Source organism: Bubalus bubalis, chromosome 12 (assembly GCF_019923935.1).
Source record: "Bubalus bubalis isolate 160015118507 breed Murrah chromosome 12, NDDB_SH_1, whole genome shotgun sequence".
NCBI classification, from domain to species: Eukaryota; Metazoa; Chordata; class Mammalia; order Artiodactyla; family Bovidae; genus Bubalus; species Bubalus bubalis.
This window is the reverse complement of record NC_059168.1, coordinates 2,691,712-2,712,508: the sequence shown is the minus strand read 5'-3', so window position 1 is coordinate 2,712,508 and position 20,797 is coordinate 2,691,712. Positions and strand designations below refer to the sequence as shown.

The 20,797-nt window shown below is 49.6% G+C and overlaps 1 protein-coding gene across 3 annotated transcripts in view; it reads right to left on the bottom strand.

The window, feature by feature from the left end:
• Positions 1-1,314: 1,314 nt before the first annotated feature.
• Positions 1,315-20,797, bottom strand: part of CNNM3 (cyclin and CBS domain divalent metal cation transport mediator 3) — a 33,914-nt gene continuing 14,431 nt past the window's right edge. The window contains exons 2-9 of one of the 3 annotated variants that reach the window (XM_045162188.1): positions 9,490-9,633; positions 8,370-8,519; positions 7,948-8,117; positions 7,657-7,753; positions 7,188-7,321; positions 6,694-6,832; positions 4,087-4,185; positions 1,315-3,589 (exon numbers count right to left, since the gene is read on the bottom strand). In XM_045162188.1, the coding sequence (XP_045018123.1) occupies positions 4,136-4,185; positions 6,694-6,832; positions 7,188-7,321; positions 7,657-7,753; positions 7,948-8,117; positions 8,370-8,519; positions 9,490-9,633 (884 nt within the window). In that variant the 3' untranslated portion in view covers positions 1,315-3,589; positions 4,087-4,135. Of the gene's footprint in view, positions 3,590-4,086; positions 4,186-6,693; positions 6,944-7,187; positions 7,322-7,656; positions 7,754-7,947; positions 8,118-8,369; positions 8,520-9,489; positions 9,634-20,797 lie in introns of those variants that run through there. The other 2 variants (XM_025260648.3, XM_045162189.1) reach the window with 2 other exon arrangements.

Genomic DNA, 20,797 nt, shown 5'->3' with positions numbered 1-20,797 from the left:
AGTGTTCTTGCCTGGAGAATCCCATGGACAGAGGAGCCTGGTGGGCTACAGTCCATGAGGTCGCAGAGTGGGGACACGACTGAAGTCACTCAGCAGCACTCAGTAATCAAGACAGGGTGGTACCAATGGAGAGAGACACATCAGTCAGTGGAGCAGAAGAGATGACCCAGAAATAGATAAATATGCCAAAAGATCCAAAAGTTATTCACTGGAGGAAAGATATGCTTTACAACAAATGGTACTTAAGGTAATGGACATCTATAGGCAAAAAAAGAAAAAACACCCTTTACTCAAAATGGATCACAAAGGGCTTCCCTGGCGGCTCAGTGGTGAAGAACCCAGCTGCCAATGTACAAGACACGGGCTCGATCCCTGGTCTGGGAGGACCCCACAGACCATCAGCAGTTAAGCCCATGAGCCACAACTGTTGAGCCTGAGCTCCACAACAAGAGCAGCCACCGCAACAAGCCTGCAGACTGCCGCGAAGAGCAGCCCCGTTCTCGGCGACCAGAGAAAAGCCCGAGCAGCAGAGACCAAGCACAGCCAAAAACAAATGATTAAGAAAGAAAATCACAAACTTAAATGCAATGAAAAACTATAAACGCTTTATAAAAACAATCTTCACGATCAAGTCTAAATTTAAAAAAAAAAAAGAAGAAAAAAAACTAGGTAAAGATTTCTTAGGTGGTTTAGGCGCTAAATCATGTCTGACTCTTGCGACCCCATGGACTGTAGCCCGCCAGGCTCCTCTGTCAATGGGATTCTCCAGGCAAGAACACTGGAGTGGGCTGCCATTTCATGATCCATAAAAAATGAGTAAAGTGGAATTCACCAAAATTTATTTCTGCTCTATAAAAAATCCTGTTAAGATAAAAAAAAAATAAGCTACAGACTGGGAGAAAATATTTGCAAACCAAAAACCCAATCAAGCCTAGTAATTCTCAAAACTCAGCAGTAAAAGAACCAAACAATCTAACTGGAAAATGGACGAAAGACATAAACAGACTTTTCACAAAGTGAAATAAGCACATGAAAAAATACACGTTATGGAAATGCAAATAAAATCCACAATGAGACAGCACTACACACTTACCAGAAAGGCTAAAATACCTGACACCACCAAGTCCTGAGGAGGACATGGAAAAAAAACTCAACACATCGCTGGTGGGAATGTAAAGTTGTACAGGTGCTCTGAAAAGGTTTGGCAGTTTCTTTTAAAACCTAAATATGCAATAACCATACAGACCTGGCAACTGCATGCCTAATCATTTAGCTCTGGGAAAAGAAAACCAATGTTTGCGCAAGAACCTGTGATGACTGTTCATAGCAGCTTTATTTGGAATAGCCAAAAACTGGAAACCACCCAGATGTCCTTCGACAGGACTGAGCCTGTGGTAGAATACCACACGGCAATCACAAAGCAACGACTGACTGACATGTGCAGCAGCCTGGAGGAGACTCCAGAACAATGTGCCGAGTAAGAAAAGCCAGTCCCAACACTTACATACCGTAGGATCCCATTTATACAACATTCTTGAAATGACAAAATTACAGAGATGATGTACAGATTAGTGGTTGCCAGGGATTGGGGGTAGTGGCCAGAGGGGGTGGGTGTGGCATTAAGAGCGTCCGTTGTGGGGAGATCCTAGTGAGGAACAATTCTGTATCTAGACTGAAGTGGTGGTTACACAAACCTACATGTGATAAGATGCTACAGAACTACATACCCACATTGCACCAGAGTCAGATTCCTGGTTTTCATACTGTAGTCTAACTATGTAAGACAGTGTCATCATGGAGGAAAGCTGGAGGAAGGATACATGGGATCTCTAGCTTTGCAAGTTCCTATGAATCTGTCATTATTTCAAAGTAGAAAGTTATAGGAGAAAATAGGGAAAAAGGCAATAGCTCTAAATGCAACTTGGTGTCCTGGGTTGGGTCCTGCAACAGAAAAGGACATTATGGAAAATTAGATAAAAACCTAAGTGAAGTCTGTAATTTAGTTAACAGTTTTGTACCAATGTTAATTTTTTAATTTTGATAAGTGCACCAAGGTTATAGAAGATGTTAACATTCAGGTAAGCAGGCATGATCTGTGAATATAAAATAATTTTACAGAATAAAATCCTGATGCCTGGACTGAGTAAATCAGAATCCCTGGGTGGGTGGGTTGTGGGGAGCGGCCCAGGGAGCAGTATATTTAACTTGCCATGTGATTCCAATGTGCAGCCAAGGTTAACACTCTTCTGCAGAGAGAAAAAATTTTCAAGTATCTATTTCCCACCTGGGTTTGCTCTTGGGAGAGAATTCCTTGAGAAGAGTTTCTAAGTGAGCATGCCACTGTTTTTTGGCCTTCACGCCCACTGATCCTTGATAAGGACCCAAATGCCACTGAGAAAGGTTCCAGAAACCCTCCTGCCTCCCTCCCCGGGGTCCCCATGATGCCCCAGTTTCTGCGCAGCTAAAGCACCATGGAAGGTGGATGTAGGTAACTGGAAGACGACAAAAACGCCTTCTTGTTCCCACTTCTCTAAAGCCCCAGAGAGCTGGAACGGGAATAAAGCCAAGAGCTTAAAATGTTTCAGAGCTCTAAGAAAAACTTTTGATGTCACCTTTTTTCCAAAGAAAGGTGATGGGGGTCTACCTGGGCCACACCCAGCCCTGCCTCCCTTGCTGCTCTCTAGGCGCCTTCCAGCCACACAGCACCCCAGGGGCCACCGGCGACCCACTCTGGGATCCGACGACAACGGACCAGGTGCATCACAGCAACCCTTCCCCTCACCTGTGACCTCCCTCTTAACACGTGGAAAACGACAAGACTGTTAGTGGCCACTGAGCCAGGCAGGGGGAGGCGCGGCAGGAAGGAGGGGCTCCTGAACCCCCCAGGGGCCAGTGTGCTCGCTCTGGGCTTGGGACAGGGCAAGAAAAGCCACCTCCATGGGAGGCAGCAGGCCTGGAGGGACACAGCTGCTTCCAGGTTTGGCACGTGGGACAGGCCAGGTGCGTGCTCCGAAGCATAGTGTCATAAGGGAAGCCAACAAGGTGGTTGTGGCCAAGGCCATGGATGTGAACCCCCAGCCCACAGTGGTGCTCTTGGTTTGCTCGAGAAATGCTGCCAGCAGCAGAAGGTTGGCAAATAAAGCAGAGAGAGTACAGGTCACGGCCACAGGAAGGCAGTTACCGCGCTCACATCGTGGCTTGGCCGGAAGAGGTATAAATACACTGTCACAGGGAGGCTGGCCCTGGGGACTGGAGATGACGCTGTTCCTTTCATTCCATTCGGAAGCAGACCTGGAGGGCTGGCCCCCAATGACCCCCATGTTCTAGGGGTGGGGGCGCAGAACCTGCTGAAGGCTCCTGGCACTGATGTCTGGTTCGGAGGACAGCCAGGACCTGCATGTACAAGGCCATCTAAAACGTGGCCTGCAGGGGACAGGATGGGCTGGCAGGAAGGTGCTTTCCAGCTTGCTCCAGTTCCCCACGTGCTTGTCTGTTCCCCAGACCTGGGGCTGCTTGACAAGCGGCTAAACTCCCGGGTTCCGCCCAGGGCTCTCCTCTGCTGGGAGGCCAGGTCTGCTGTGGTTGGATCCTAGAGAGGAGAGGAGAGTCAGCGTTAGAGCATCAATCAAGGGAGTGGGTCCTACGAAATAAGGTGTAAATCCTCTAGGAAGGGCGCGGGCGGGCGAGGCACTGGAGCCTCAGGCCTCTTCGGGAGGCACTGAGGCAGAGCCAGGAGGATTTAGTTAGGAAAACGGTCAGCCTCATGAGAGAAAACCACTGTGAGGACAGAGGCCATCACCGAGAGGCAGGGGAGGCAGGGCTGCTGCCCACAGGAGGCCAAGGCCATGCAGCCAGGCGGAAGACACCTGCCCTGGACAGCACACCTGGCCCCAGCAGGAACGGTCACTGCCAGGCCTCCTGCCTTCTAAGAAAATGACCCGAGAAACAGCAACAAGGGACAGGAAGTGCCCCTCATCCCTCACGGAGGAGAGCCTCCCTTCTGGGGGGAGAGGCCTGAAGGGCCCCCCCAGCAGCTAACAGGCTGGGGAAGGGAAGCAAAGAGGAGGTAAAAGGAGAGATATTTACCTGGGGTGTTGTCTTAAACAAAAAATGCTCACTAGTCCACAGTCAATTATCAACTGCAGTTTCCAAATGTGCCAAAGAGGGAAAGGTCTACCGGGAAGGCTAGAGAGAGAGCAGAGGAAGAGGTGGGGAGAAGGGGAGAGAGAGAGGATGCGAGCTACAGAGCTGAACCCGCAGGGCCCCCGCTCGGCAGCGCGGCTGAGGCGAGGCCACGAAGCCAGAGGGGCCTGGGCGGCTCAGCACTGAGCGTGGCTCTCCCTGGCAACCGCGCTCGGGCGGCAACGGGCGTGGAGAGCTTCCAAACTGCAAACAGCAGCCCAGAGCTCAGAAAGCAGTGTCAAAGAGCATGCCTAGGATTTGTGGGTCTTGGTGACAACGACTCAGCTCCACTGTCATAGCTCAAAGGCAGCCGCATGCAAGCCATCAGCAGGTGGGCACTGCCAATAAAACCCTATGAGAAAGGGCAGACTTGGCCCTCAGGCCATTTGCCGACCCAGCTATATGCAGCTGCAAATTATGGTGCTTTCCAAGCATTTCAATAAAAGTAGTTCTCTGCTGGGGAACCTAGAGCCGGAGTCACTCAGAAGGCAGTTCTGACCTGCGCTGTTTCAGCAGGGCACTGGGACATGTCCACCGAGCTCCCTCAGCAGCAAAGCACGAGGTTAAGAGAGATGAAATGCAAGACCCTGAGGGCTGCCCAGGGCCAACACCAGGCTGCATTTAGGGAAGATTTAACATTGTGACTATAGAGGCTAGTAATCCATTACAAAGAGGAAATGACCCACAAGCCACTACAAACCATTCCCCCGGCGGACTGGCCAACAAGTGGCTGAAACCACAACAGGATTTTTAAAAAAAACTCTGGGTATATGGTAAAAGATGAACAGAAAAACCAGGATTCTTAGATTTGTACCTTAACTACAACCTGTGCAGTCTGAGTAGGAGATGGAGCCAGAAAAGGCTCACACGTGAGAAAACTAAAACCAAAGGGCTCACATTCTGAAAAACAAACTCGCACTGGATTTCGAGACCTGAGTCTAAAGAGATGGTGTGAATTTCCGTGCAGGGGATGTCTCACAAAATAAAAGGTCATGGTGGGTAAACACGGGAGCAGGCTGAAGGGAACGAACGATCTGTTCATTCACAAAGGGCCGAGACTGTGCCCGGCTCCAGGACCCAGCATAACCCGGGAGCCCTTCACCAGCACCAGACTCACGGAGTGGAGCCACAGCGAGGCCCAGGGTGCGCTCTGCCCCCGACATCTCAGGAAGCACCTGGCCATTACTGAAACATGTTTTCTTCCCAACTGTGGCTCCAGTAACCAGACCCATTTCCTGTGAGGCACCACAACCCACTGGCCAAGGGTGCGCCCAGGTTCTAAGCCAGAGTGCCTGTCTCTCCTGGGCTGCAACTCTCATCCGGAAAATGGGCATAACAACTACCACTTCTGACAGCTTCAGGGAAGTTATCTTAGCCAAGTCAGGACAAGGCGGGCTCTCAAAACAGTGCAAGGCACAGGCAGCCTTCAGGAAGATCTCGGTGTCCCCACTGGAGGGTGAGATGCTCTGGGGGGTGGAGCAAGGGGAGTCAGACCCCTGCAGGCCCCCTGCGGCCTCTCCAAAGCCCCACCAAACCCTGGCCCTCAGAGCCCCACCCGGGAGCTTCCTGAACAACCAGGCCAGGAGAGCTCTCTCACCTGTCCTGCCACGCCCACCCAAAGCCCCTCGTTTACAGACTCCTTTTTGCTTTCCCTCCTTACACAGTTAGGGTGGGGTTTCCCCTCTCCCCCTGCAGAGTCCTCTTTCTCCTGCTCCCAGGGGAGTCCCACGGGAGGGGTACCCTGAACAAATACCTCAGCAGGTGCCCCTCTTGGTTCTGGGATGGGGTCTACTTGCCACCCAATCTCTGAATCAGGCCCACTGGACCTAAATCTTCATTTTCCAGGCACTGTGCTGTGCTTGGTCATTTGGTCATGTCCGACTCTTTGCGACCCCAAGGACTGTAGCCCACCACACTCCTCTGCCCATGGGGATTCTCCAGGCAAGAATACTAGAGTGGGTTGTCAGGCCCTCCTGCAGGGGATCTTCCCTAAATGACCAGTAGTGTGTCTGAATCCACCCTTACTCCCATTTAGCAACTAGGGCTGACCCTTAAACCACTCAGGTTTGAACCGCGTGGGCCGCTTACATGCGGGTTTCTTTCCGCCAGTGGACACTGCAGCACCGCGCCGGCCGCAGCTGACGGCGCCCGTGCGTGTGGGGCTGCGGATGCAGAGGCCCGACCACGGGTATGCAGACATTTCCTACCGCACAGGGAACCGGCGCCCCTTACCATGCTATTCAAGGGCTAATTGTATTCCCTAAATAAACCAACCCCCACTGCAGGCCCTTGAGAGGAAATGCTGACCTACGTGCTCTACTCAAAATGACAGCTGGGCTGTAGCTCAGTATTGTCCAAATTATTAAAAACACAAGACAGAAAGGATGGGGAGATGAAAGGAGAAAGAACGGACGGAGGGCAGGGCGAGGCAGAGAGCAGGACCGTGTGTGTGCAGCCGGGAGGGTGGAGGGCACGCTCACCCTGGGTCGACACTGCGGGACCCGGGCTTACCTGGGGCTGTGGCCGCCTTGTCACCGAGGAGCCTGGTCTGGCTGCCAGGGATGGCCAGAAGCTCTGTGTTCTCCGGGGACTGTGGCAGCGCCTGGGCGCGGGTGGCCAGGAGTGCATTGAGGTACTGCAACCGAGTGACCTGGGGTGCAGGAAGCATTGCAACTCGTGCGGGCAGGCAGGCAAAGTGAGACGCAGGCCCACAGCAGCCCCTCCTGCCCTCCAGCACTCAAACTAGGGGTGGAGCCACAGCCTGCAGGACAAGGAGAGAGGAAGCGCCTGGGGCCACTGGCTACGGCGTTAAGGTCCCCAAGGACTCTGGGCGCCTAGGCCGCCAGCAGAAAGAGCGGCCAGGCGACCTGTCCTTCAGAGCAACTACAAGGCTTTGCTCTGAGACTCAATCACGATTTAATCCATTCTAACCTGTGACCAGCCAGTCTAGCCCTTGGGGACACAAAGCTGGTTAAAAAGCACTAAGGAGCAACCCAGATGGTCACCTTGATGAACTGTAGGTCCGAGAGGGCCCTCACGGTGTAGTCGGGACAATACGCAGACAGGCGGGTGCTGTCAGTGGGCTCGGGCGGTGGGTCATAGCGGAGGGACTGGAGCGAGGACACGGGGGACTGGTGAACTGCAGAAAGGACAGTCAGTGACGTCAGCTGTCAATGGGGGAGCGGCCAGGCCCTGCCCAGCCTCTGAGATCCATCCTACTGATCACCCCAGCGAGGGAATGCAGCCCGGGACTCTGGACAGGAGGGCAAATGCGCTCCTCTGGGGACAGATTTGGCAGGGGTCGGAAGAACAGCAAAGACGAGGCCTGAAGAAACCCTGCCCTCCCCTCCACACAGCCAGGAGACGGTAAGGGCCAACAGGTCCCCAGGCAGACCGCCCTGCAAGAGGGCTTGGGGAGCTCCCACAGTGCCCACCCACCCCCGCCTCCAGCGCCAAGAGGAGTGCCCAGCTTACCCGAGGATGGCGCTGTCAGGGCAGAAACCCCGTAGTAGGTGAAGGCCCCATTCTCGAACTTCAAGCCCTCCTTACCGATCTCCACCTCCACCCTGCCCTGGGAGGTGCAAGGAGAGAGGGAGGAAAAGTGGACAGGGAGAGGGGTGGACAGGTCACCTTTCCTGCCAGCAAAGAGCAGGAGGAGAGAGCATGGACCCTGCCTATCCAGGGGGCATGCACCTGGGTGTTCCTCTTCCTACACCCTCCCCACATTCTGGGCAAGCAGTGGGCTGCAGGCCGGCTGGCAAGTACCTGCAGGATGAGGATGAAGTAGTCCACCGGCCGGCTGCGCTGGTACAGGTAGTGGTGGGCGGCCAGGCGGTTGCTCTCGTCAAACCGTACTTCCTGGTTGACGCTGGGATGCTTCAGCAAGTGCAGGAGGACCTTCTCAGAGACCCGCAGCGGGCTGAAAACATCCACCTCTGCCCCACAGCGGGAAAAAGGGATGGGGACACCGTCCTCTGGGCCCAGCACAGCCCGTGTCAGCACACCACTGCCCGTCTCAGCTCCCCCAGCCTCCCCGACACCCACCGGACGCAGCTCTCTGTCGTCGGCAGAGGACAGCCACCCTCCGGTGAACCGAGATGCTAATGGCAGAAGAGAGGAGCGCCAGGAACGGCAGGGGGCAGCGGGGTGAGCCAGAGAGCAGGGACGAGGCCCACCCCGGCTCTCACCTCGGGACAGGAAGCGCTGGGTAGCCAAGAGCAGCTGAGGTGAGATTTTCACTTTACAATCATCGTCAGACACCTTGAACAAGGAGAACTCCTCTTTCTGCCTGAGAGGGGCGTTCAGAGATGCAGGCTTCTTCTTCACTATGGTGTCTCCTGGGGTGGGGTGAAGAGGGCCTGCTGAGGCGCCAGGAGCTCTCCACCAACAAGACCGGACAGAGGGGTTTGCTGCCGCCCCCGCCTCCAAGGCCTTGGGGCTCCTGGGGGAACGGCATCAGGACCCCAGGCCCTGTCCCGGGCACCGCTGCTTTGCCGGAACCTGCCTTGCCACCCCCACCAGGCAATGATCCAGTACCCATGTCAGAGGGGCAGCGGCCTGAGTTCCAGGGACGGCCTGAGAAGTAGCAGAAAGGCCTGCTTCCCTCCTTGAAGTTGGGAGCAGATAATGCAGACGTAACAGCAAAAAGCTTACATAAAACAGCAGCCCCCCTCCAGGAAGCGTGAGTATGAGCATCACTCGTGCCAAACAGCCGCTGATCTGCAGACCCCGTGCCTATGGCTGTCTGAGGAGCCGAACCAAGACGTTGCATTTGGGGAACAGGCACACGGGCAAAGAGATTCACGTGCAAACTCACAGGGGCGGGCAGCTAGTTTTCTGGGGCCCCTGTGAGTCCCCACCAAGCATGGGCTGTGTTTGCCCTGCAGACTGCAGCCACTTGAGAGGCAGGCCCTCCTAAGACACAACCACAGGCCCCAAGATCATCTGGTTGGGGAAGAACCTCTCGGCAGTAAAGCTGGGGGTTCTTTGAGAACTTCTACAATGTACAACAGCACAAGAGGCCTTGCAAGGAAGAGGAAGACTGGGCAGCGCCCATTCGGGCCAGAGCCTAGTCCAGTGCCGGGACTGCACAGCCACCAAAGGGGCAGTCCAGCCACAGGTGAGCCCCACCTCCAGTGAGAGGTGATCCCAGCCCCCGCAGGGCAAGGACAGGGGCCTGGGGATGTGACAGCCCTGCCCCGAGATCCAGCCCCACTTCGAACATGGGGATCTCCAGCCTCTGATAAACACATGTCTCCGTAAACTTGAGACCAGATGAGCTGGAAACACACAGAAGCCCGGACTCACGGTAGTCTTCAGACTCGTCCAGGATCTCGGACTTAATTATCTCCTCGATGACGTCCTCCAGGGTGACCAGGCCCAGCACCTCGTAGAAGGGGTCACCTTCGCCCTCGTTGTTCACCTTCTGCACGATGGCCAGGTGGGACTTCCCTGCAGGGAGAGGACGCTAACATTACAGCTTGCTGGAGGCCTCTTGTTTTCCCTTGTCCTGACTGACAAGCCCACCAGAAGGATGGAAGCTGATTTGTGTTCCCATGACGCGCCATGCATCAGGAGAGATTATTCCTAGCTTCTCACTACCTAACTCTCCAAGTGCCCGTGAGGATTAAATCTCAGACCCCACACCCAGCTGCCCAAGGACACCCCAGGTCTGCGTGACTCCACGCTGCAAACATGGTTTAGACAAGGAGGCGTCTGGACCAGAACAGACATGGTAATGAGCAGCTGGACTGAGGACACAGGGCCCTGACGCCAGAGACGCCGGCTCCCCAGGGACCATCTGGACCCAGGAGCCAAGGGGGCCATGTCGGAAGTCTCCAAGGGAAGCGTCCCCAATTCTGAATGCTGCCCTCTGTTTTCACGAAAGTCACGCAGGGGTATGAAGACAATGGTAACCTGGGCAGTTAGAGCCCAAACTATGTGGGAGGAAGAGCATGAGGCTGTGACTCTCGTCCTTCCTCCTCAGGTCAGGCAGCTGCTCGTTTAAAGAGAAAACGTAAGCTTGAGAGAAGCCCAGCCTCAGAATGCTGGGGACTGCTGCGGAAATCTCAAGAATTTACTCTGCTTCAGCTAAGTGCTTTCCCTCTACAAGCCTATTATTGTTGTTCTTTAGTCACTAAGTTGTGTGACCCTATGGACTGTAGCCCACCAGGGTCCTCTAACCATGGCAAGAATACTGGAGTGGGGTGCCATTTTCTTCTCCAGGGGATCTTCTGAACCCAGGGACTGAACCCACAACTCCTACATTGGCAGGTGGATTTTTTTTTTACCACTGAGACACCAGGGAAGCTATAACCTTTATGCCTGTCCAAAAGAAATAGAATGCAAGGCAAAATTTTTGAGTAGCTGTATTAAAAAATATAAAAAGAAATGAAATTAATAATATATTATGATGAACTCAGTACAGTCAAAATATCACAAAATGCAATCAGCATAAACATATGAATAGATACTTTGCCTTTGCGGGGTACTAGGTCTTGGAAATCTGCTGTGTATTCGGTACTCACTGCACACCTCAACCTCAATTCAGACTGCTGACCTTTCAAGAACTTAGCAGCCACAGGTGGGTAGTGACTACTGGCCTAGGCTGTGCAGATCTGGGTACAGAACTGGAGCAAACTCATCTCAGCCATGCCCCTTGTCACTAGTAAAAACAGCGCAGGGTGGAGGCTGGCCTGGACTTGCACACAAAGCTGTGCTTGCTTCAAGAATCTTCTGGCAAAGCAGAAAGGGAAGTTCACGTCTGTGTGTGAATCCTACTTTACATGCCCTGGGTTCAGTGCCAATGCAGGGGACTGGGTTCAGAAGCACATTCTTTGGAAGCATCATGCTCTGCCTCATTCTTTCAGCATCTATGCTCCACGGTCCTCCCCAACCCATTCCCCTACCCCCAGTAATCAGATACAGGAAGACCTCTGCTCCAAAGCCGGAGAAGGCAATGGCACCCCACTCCAGTACTCTTGCCTGGAAAATTCCATGGACGCAGGAGCCTGGTAGGCTGCAGTCCATGGGGTCGCTAAAAGTCAGACACGACTGAGCGACTTCACTTTCACTTTTCACTTTCATGCACTGGAGAAGGAAATGGCAACCCACTCCATTGTTCTTGCCTGGAGAATCCCAGGGACGGGAGAGCCTGGTGGGCTGCCATCTCTGGGGTCGCACAGAGTCGGACATGACTGAAGCGACTTAGCAGCAGCAGCAGCTGCTGCTCCAAAGCTGGATGGAATGAAAACTGTCCAGAGTCAAGCAAAAGCTATTACTACTAGACCACTAACCAGATGGTCAAGAAAGGAATAAGGGACTTCCCTAATGGTGCAGTGGTAAAGAAATCCACCTGCCAATGCAAGGGTTCAATCCCTGGTCCAGGAACATCCCACATGCTGCAGGGCCAATAAGCCTGTGTGCAACTGCGCTCCACAGTAAGAGAGGCCACCGCAGCCGAGCCTGCAGGCCTTGAGCCCGCGCTCCACAGTAAGAGAGGCCACCGCAGCCGAGCCTGCAGGCCTTGAGCCCGCGCTCCACAGTAAGAGAGGCCACCGCAGCCGAGCCTGCAGGCCTTGAGCCCGCGCTCCACAGTAAGAGAGGCCACTGCAGCGAGAAACCCAGTGCCACAACGAAGACCAAGCGCAACCAAAATTGAATAAATAATATTAAAAAACATATGAAGTAAAAAAAAAAACTTCAAACCACTGTACATATATAAAAACAACACAATGAACTCAATTAATTTTTTTAAAAAAGGAATGAGGCTGTAAAACAATAAAAAGATCACATTTATTGTATTTCATCAAATCCAAGACATCATCAATTATGAGACTAGAGAGATGTTAAAATGCAAAAAATCGTGCATCTGAGAACTGATGAAATGCAGTACAGGCCTACATGGTTCAATGTGCTTCACAGAAACTGCGTTTTTTACACATGCAAGGTTTATGGCATCCCTTCCTTGAGCAAGCCTGCCGGCACCATTTGTCCAACAGCATCTGCTCAGTGCCTGTGTCACATTTTGGTCACTCTTGCTGATTTTCAAGCTTTTTCACTGTAAGAACAAGATATAACAAGATATAATAGTATCTGTTATGGCAATCTGTGATGTTCTACTGTAACTATTATTTGGTTGTTGTGGGGGGGGGCACCACCAACTGCTTCTCCATCTTTGGCTGCAAAGGATATAATCAATCTGATTTCGGTGTTGACCATCTGGTGATGTCCATGTGTAGAGTCTTCTCTTGTGTTGTTGGAAAAGGGTGTTTGCTATGACCAGTGCGTTCTCTTGGCAGAACTCCATTAGCCTTTGCCCTGCTTCATTCCGTAGTCCAAGGCCAAATTTGCCTGTTACTCCAGATGTTTTTGACTTCCTACTTTTGCATTCCAGTCCCCTATAATGAAAAGGACACCTTTTTTGGGTGTTAGTTCTAGAAGGTCTTGTAGGTCTTCATAGAACCGTTCAACTTCAGCTTCTTCAGCGTTACTGGTTGGGGCATAGACATGGATTACTGTGATATTGAATGGTTTGCCTTGGAAATGAACAGAGATCATTCTGTCGTTTTTGAGATTGCATCCAAGTACTGCGTTTCGGAATCTTTTGTTGACCATGATGGCCACTCCATTTCTTCTAAGGGATTCCTGCCCACAGTAGTAGATATAGTGGTCATCTGAGTTAAATTCACCCATTCCAGTCCATTTCAGTTTGCTGATTCCTAGAATGTCGATGTTCACTCTTGCCATCTCCTGTTTGACCACTTCCAATTTGCCTTGATTCATGGACCTAACATTCCAGGTTCCTATGCAATATTGGTCTTTACAGCATCGAACCTTGCTTCTATCACCAGTCCCATCCACAACTGGGTATTGTTTTTGTTTTGGCTCCATCCCTTCATTCTTTCTGGAGTTATTTCTCCACTGATCTCCAGTAGCATATAGAGCACATACTGACCTGGGGAGTTCATCTTTCAGTGTCCTATCTTTTTGCCTTTTCATGCTGTTCATAGGGTTCTCGAGGCAAGAATACTGAAGTGGTTTGCCATTCCCTTCTCCAGTTGACCACATTCTGGCAGACCTCTCCACCATGACCCGTCCGTCTTGGGTAGCCCTACACAGCTTAGTTTCATCGAAAAAGCAAGTGAGTTCCAAAAAAACATCTATTTCTGTTTTATTGACTATGCCAAAGCCTATGTGTGGATCACAATAAACTGTGGAAAATTCTGAAAGAGATGGGAATACCAGACCACCTGACCTGCCTCTTGAAAAACCTATTTGCAGGTCAGGAAGCAACAGTTAGAACTGGACATGGAACAACACACTGGTTCCAAATAGGAAAAGGAGTACGTCAAGGCTGTATATTGTCACCCTGCTTATTTAACTTCTATGCAGAGTACACCATAAGAAACGCTGGGCTGGATAAAGCACAAGCTGGAATCAAGATTGCCAGGAGAAATATCAATAACCTCAGATATGCAGATGACACCACCCTTATGGCAGAAAGTGAAGAACTAAACAGCCTCTTGATGAAAGTGAAAGAAGAGAGTGAAAAAGTTGGCTTAAAGCTCAAAATTTAGAAAACTAAGATTATGGCATCTGGTCCCAACACTTCATGGGAAATAGATGGGGAAACAGAGGAAACAGTGGCTGACTATTTTTCTAGGCTGCAGATGGTGACTGCAGCCATGAAATTAAAAGATGCTTACTCCTTGGAAGGAAAGTAATGACCAACCTAGATAGCATATTCAAAAGCAGAGACATTGACAACAAAGGTCCGTCTAGTCAAGACTATGGTTTTTCCAGCGGTCATGTATGGATGTGAGAGTTGGACTCTAAAGAAAGCTGAGCACCGAAGAATTGATGCTTTTGAACTGTGGTATTGGAGAAGACTCTTGAGAGTCCCTTGGACTATAAGGAGATCCAACCAGTCCATCCTAAAGGAGATCAGTCCTGGGTGTTCATTGGAGGGACTGATGTTGAAGCTGAAACTCCAATACTTTAGCCACCTGATGTGAAGAGCTGACTCATTTGAGACAGGCCAGAAGTTAGGCCTCGTGCATCAAAGAGCCAAGTCATGAGAGCAAAGAATCAGTTCTTAAAGGAAATTAAAAGAGCTACTTCCTCAAAATAAACACAAACAAGCATATAAATAAATGCACTACTCAGAGGGCAAGAGGAGCAGGGGACGACAAGGATGAGGTGGCTGGATGGCGTTACTGGCTCAATGGACATGAGTTTGAGCAAACTCCGGGAGATGATGAAGAACAGGAAAGCCCGGCGTGTTGCAGTCCACAGGATCACAAAGACTCAGACACAACTGAGCAACTGAACAACTCAATGAACACGTGAATGATAAGAAAACCAAACAATCTTATTGCTGATATGGAGAAAGTCTGAGTGGTCTGGAGAGAAGATCAAACCAGCCACAACCTGTTGTCAATTCTATCAAGGCTGGGACAGGTGAGGAAGCTATAGACGAAAATTTTGAAGTTAGCAGAGATCAGTTCATGAGGTTTAAGGAGCGCTGACTCCATAACATAGAAAGTGTAAGGTGAAGCAGCAAGTGCTGATGTAGAAGCTGTACCAAGTTATCCAAAAGAGCTAGCTCAGATCATTAATGAAGGTGGCTGCACTGAAAAACAGACGCTCAGTGTAGACAAAGCAGCTTCTACTGGAAGAAGATATCATGAAGGACCTCACAGTCAGAGAGCAGAGGGCAAGACCTGGTTTCAAAGTGTCAAAGGACAGCTGACCCTCTTGTCAGGGGGGAAGTTATGACCAACCTAGATAGCATACTCAAAAGCAGAGACATTACTTTGCCAACAAACGTCCATCTAGGCAAGGCTATGGTTTTTCCAGTGGTCATGTATGGATGTGAGAGTTGGACTGTGAAGAAAGATGAGCGCCAAAGAATTGATGCTTTTGAACTGTTGGGTTGGAGAAGACTCTTGAGAGTCCCTTGGACTGCAAGGAGATCCAACCAGTCCATTCTAAAGGAGATCAGCCCTGGGTGTTCTTTGGAAGGAGTGATGCTAAAGCTGAAACTCAGTACTTTGGCCACCTCATGTGAAGAATTGACTCATTGGAAAAGACTCTGATGCTGGGAGGGATTGGGGGCAGGAGGAGAAGGGGACGACCGAGGATGAGATGGCTGGATGGAATCACCGACTCGATGCACGTGAGTTTGAGTGAACTCTGGGAGTTGGTGATGGATAGGGAGGCCTGGTGTGCTGCGATTCATGGGGTCACAAAGAGTCGGACACGACTGAGTGACTGAACTGCACTGAACTGAATGCAGTTGGCAGGTGACTTCAGGTTGAAACCAGTGCTCACTGACCGTTCCTAAAATCCTAGGGCCTATGCAAACTACACTAAATCTACTCTGCCTGTGCTCTACAAATGGAATAATAAAGCCTGAATGACAACACATCATTTTACAATGTGGTTTACTGAATATTTTAAGCCCAGTTGAGACCTACTGCTCAGAATAAAGATTCTTTTCAAAGTAGTTCTGCTCACTGACAATGCATCTGGTCACCAAAGAGCTCTGATGGAGATGTCCAACAAGGTGAATGTTATTTTCATGCCTACTAACACCTCATCACACTGCGGCCCACAGATGAAGGAGTTCAACTCGCAAGTCTTATTATTTAACAACTACATTTCATAAGGCCGCAGCTGTCATAGGTACAAGTCCTCTAATGGATCTGGGCAAAGTCAACTGAAAACATTCTGGAAAACATTCACCATTCAAGAAGCTATTAAGAACATTCATGATTCATGAAAAGAGGTCAAAATATCAACACTAACAGGAGTTTGGAAGAAGATGATTCCAACCTTCACAGATGACTTTGAGGGCTTCAAGACTTCACTAGAGGAAGTAACAGCAGATGTGGGACCAGCAAGAGAACGGGAATTAGAAGTGGAGCCTGAAGAGTGACTGAATTGCTGCCATCTTGTGGTAAAACTTCAACAGATGAGGAGCTGCTTCTCATAGATGAGGAAAGAAAGCAGTTTCCTGAGATGGACGCTATTCATGTTAAAGGTGTTGCAAAGACTGTTGAAATGGCAAGAAGAGATTTAGAACATTCTACCAAGTTACCTGATAAGGGGCTGGCAGAGTTGAGAGGACACAGTCGCAATCTGGAAGAATGTCTACCGTGGGTAAAACACTACCAAACGTTTCTGCTGCCTCCTAGAGAGAGACTGCTGGTGAAAGGAAGCGTTCATGCGGCAAACGTCACTGTAGTCTTATTTTAAGAAACGGCCACAATGGAGTATTCAGTTCAGTTCAGTTCAGTCGCTCAGTTGTGTCCGACTCTTTGTGACCCCATGAATCGCAGCACACCCTGTCCATCACCAACTCCCAGAGTTCACTCAAACTCACGTGCGTCGAGTCGGTGATGCCATCCAGCCATTTCATCCATATCCATACATGACCACTGGAAAAACCATAGCCTTGCCTAGATGGACCTTTGTTGGCAAAGTAATGTCTCTGCTTTTGAATATGCTATCTAAGTTGGTCATAACTTTTCTTCCAAGGAGTAAGCATCTTTTAATTTCATGGCTGAAGTCACCATCTGCAGTGATTTTGGAGCCCCCCAAAATAAAGTCTGACACTGTTTCCCCATCTATTTCCCATGAAGTGATGGGACCAGATGCCAGGATCTTCGTTTTCTGAATGTTGAGCTTTAAGCCAACTTTTTACTCTCCTCTTTCACATTCGTCAAGAGGCTTTTTAGTTCCTCTTCACTTTCTGCCATAAGGGTGGTGTCATCTGCATATCTGAGGTTATTGATATTTCTCCCGGCAATCTTGATTCCAGCTTGTGCTTCTTCCAGCCCAGCGTTTCTCATGATGTACTCTGCATATACGTTAAATAAGCAGAGTGACAATATACAGTCTTGACGTACTCCTTTCCCTATTTGGAACCAGTCTGTTGTCCCATGACAAGTTCCAACTGTTGCTTCCTGACCTGCATACAGGTTTCTCAAGAGGCAGGTCAGGTGGTCTGGTATTCCCATCTCTTGAAGAATTTTCCACAGTTTATTGTGATCCACACAGTCAAAGGCTTTGGCATAGTCAATAAAGCAGAAACAGATGTTTTTCTGGAACTCTCTTGCTTTTTCCATGATCCAGCGGATGTTGGCAATTTGATCTCTGGTTCCTGTGCCTTTTCTAAAACCAGCTTGAACATCTGGAAGTTCACGGTTCACGTATTGCTGAAGCCTGGCTTGGAGAATTTTGAGCATTATTTTACTACCGTGTGAGATGAGTGCAATTGTGCGGCAGCTTGAGCATTCTTTGGCATTGCCTTTCTTTGGGATTGGAATGAAAACGGACCTTTTCCAGTCCTGTGGCCACTGCTGAGTTTTCCAAATTTGCTGGCATACTGAGTGCAGCACTTTCACAGCATCATCTTTCAGGATTTGAAATAGCTCAACTGGAATTCCATCACCTCCACTAGCTTTGTTCGTAGTGATGCTTTCTAAGGCCCACTTGACTTCACATTTCAGGATGTCTGGCTCTAGGTGAGTGAGCACACCATCATGATTATCTTGGTCGTGAAGATCTTTTTTGTACAGTTCTTGTGTGTATTCTTGCCATCTCTTCTTAATATCTTCTGCTTCTGGTAGGTCCATACAATTTCTGTCCTTTATCGAGCCCATCTTTGCATGAAATGTTCCCTTGGTATCTCTAATTTACTTGAAGAGATCTCTAGTCTTTCCCATTCTGTTGTTTTCCTCTATTTCTTTGCATTGATTGCTGAGGAAGGCTTTCTTATCTCTTCTTCAGCCATAAAAAAGAACACATTTGAGTCGGTCCTAATGAGGTGGATGAACCTAGAACCTGTTATACACAGTGAAGTCAAAATAAGAACAACAAATATCATATATTAATACATATACATGGGGTTTAGAAAGATGGTACTGATGAACCTTCTGCAGGGCCGCAATGGAGACACAGACAAAAAGAAGGGACTTGTAGACACAGTGGGGGAAGGAGAGGGTGGGGCGAGTTGAGAGGGGAGCAAGGAGACACATGAATTACCATGTGTAAAACAGGTGCCCAGTGGAAACATGCTGTGTGACACAGGGAGCTCAGTCGGGTGCTCACCCTAGAGGATGAGATGGGGCGGGAGGTGGGCGGGAGGGGACACATGTAAACCTGTGGCTGATTCGCGTTGATGTGTAGCAGAAACCAACACAATATTGTAAAGCAATTACCTTCCAATTAAAAAAAAACAACTGCTGTGGCCATGCCAACTTTTAGCAACCACCACCCATAATTATCAGCCAGCAGCCACCAACATGGAAGCAAGACCCTCCTCCATCAAAGTTTATAACTCACTGAAGGCTCAGATGGTGTTAACATCTTTTAGCCATAAAATGTTTTTAAACTAAGATACATAGTTTTTTTCAGACCTAATGCCAATTGCACACTTAACAGACTGCAACATAAACATAATTTTTATATGCACTGAGAAACCAAACCATTTGCACGCCTCACTTTATCACAGTGGTCTGGAGCCGAGACGTGCCTGTCCTGTGTGCTTGCCTGCTGAGTGTCAGCCACCAGGTGCTTTAGTCACTGATTAACCTACCAAATCTCTGGCAACTAACTCTATGAGGCACATAGTATTTTTTATTTGCATTTTACAGTTTACAGAGAAAACTGAGGCCAAGAGAGTCAGTGACCGCCCCCCCAATCTGGCACCCAGACAGCTGGCTCTGGGTCCACTCTCCTCACGCCCTGCACAAGTGACTTTCACTGAAGAGAACAACAGACTGGATCTCAGGAGCCTCATTCTCTTTGGGTGACATGCATGGTGCCAAGGCACCATCCTCAGCACAGGGCCCAGCTGGAGAGATGCAAGCAGCCTTCTTCAGGGGGTTCCACCATCCTGGGGCAAAATTAAAGGTGGAAAAGCCCACATTAAGTTGCCTCCCCTCTTCCCATGAGGAACGGGTGAGGGATGCCTGGGGCATTGCCCGCCCATTCCTGCTGAGACACAGACACCAAATGAGGAACTTCTACACATTTCCCAGCCCATGATATTTGAGCTGGGAATGGCTGACACCAGTGGGCAGGCAGCATTGCTACGAAGGTCCTGGAGAGACAACCACTGAATATAAATCCATCAGGCCACATGAGGAAGCCTGAGCCTCAACACAGAATATTGGTCAACAGTCTTTTTGGATTTTGAGAACCAAAGCTCAGGTTTGAGATGGCCACCTGGGAGCAGAGAGGATCCCCTTCCTTCCAGGAAACTACAGAAATGACAAAGTCCTCCCATGCTTTAAACTTCTATAGAAGAGGCTCAGGGTTCTCAGTGAGGAGATAATTCAATAATGAACAGAAGAAAGCAGAGCCTTGGAAGATCCCTCAAACACTGGCTGCGTGACTTAACCTTAAGACAGAACGTTTGAGGGGTCCAGGAGGCAACCAGGAGAAAGGGCTAAGAGGCACACAGAGAAAGGGCAGCTGGAGAGACTCAAGTTCCTCATCTGACCGGGTAAAATGCTCGCAAGATACGGGGCCCTGGCTGGCTGACTACAAACACTGATACATGCCCCAAGACAGAGGCCTCGGGCTCTCCCTGCCAAAGGCCAAGGTGGACCACATACCTGCCAATACCAACCAGGAAGCCGGGGAAAGCTCCAGCGCTCTCATTTTAGTTAGCAGGCTTGAGAACCCTCACCAATGACACGGATGCTAGAGGACCAAATTTCTAGAACATTCCTAAAAATGCAATTGGAGTTGAAATTCCTGTCTTCTCACTTCAGTTTTTTTTTAAACTGTTTGAATGTATCCTATGAGAAAAGTACCGTGTGATCGTCCCTCACAAATGCCTGAGCAAGTCTAACTATTTTCAGAGCTGAAACAATCCTTTGGTTTCTGCCAAACAATGAACCAGAACTCAGCGAATCTGAAATGGACTCCGAAAAGCTCCCCTCTTCTAATTCCTCCTTTGGCTGAATGTCCTTGAGGTAACTGAGGGCTGACAAAGAAGGCAGGGGTTAATGGCTTTACAGAAAGTATGCGCTACTTACTACACCATCTGTTACTTACTAACAGAAGTTGACGATATTAAGAAGAGATGGCAAGAATACACAGGAGAACTGTACAAAAAAGGTCTTCATGACCCAGATAACCACGATGCTGTGATCACTCACCTAGAGCCAGACATCCTGGGGTGCAAAGTCAAATGGGCCTTAGGAAGCATCACTATGCACAAAGCTAGTGGTGGTGATGTAATTCCAGCTGAACTATTTCAAATCCCGAAAGATGATGCTGTGAAAGTGCTGCACTCAATATGCCAGCAAATTTGGAAAACTCAGCAGTGGCCACAGGACTGGAAAAGGTCAGTTTTCATTCCAATGCCAAAGAATGTTCAACCTACCACACAATTGCACACATCTCACACGCTTCAAGCTAGATTCAGAAAAGGCAGAAGAACCAGAGATCAAATTGCCAACATCCACTGGATCATTGAAAAGGCAAGAGAATCTCAGAAAAACATCTACTTCTGCTTTATTGACTACGCCAAAGCCTTTGACTGTGTGAAAAGTGAATTCACTCAGTCATGTTCGACTCTTTCCGACCCCATGGA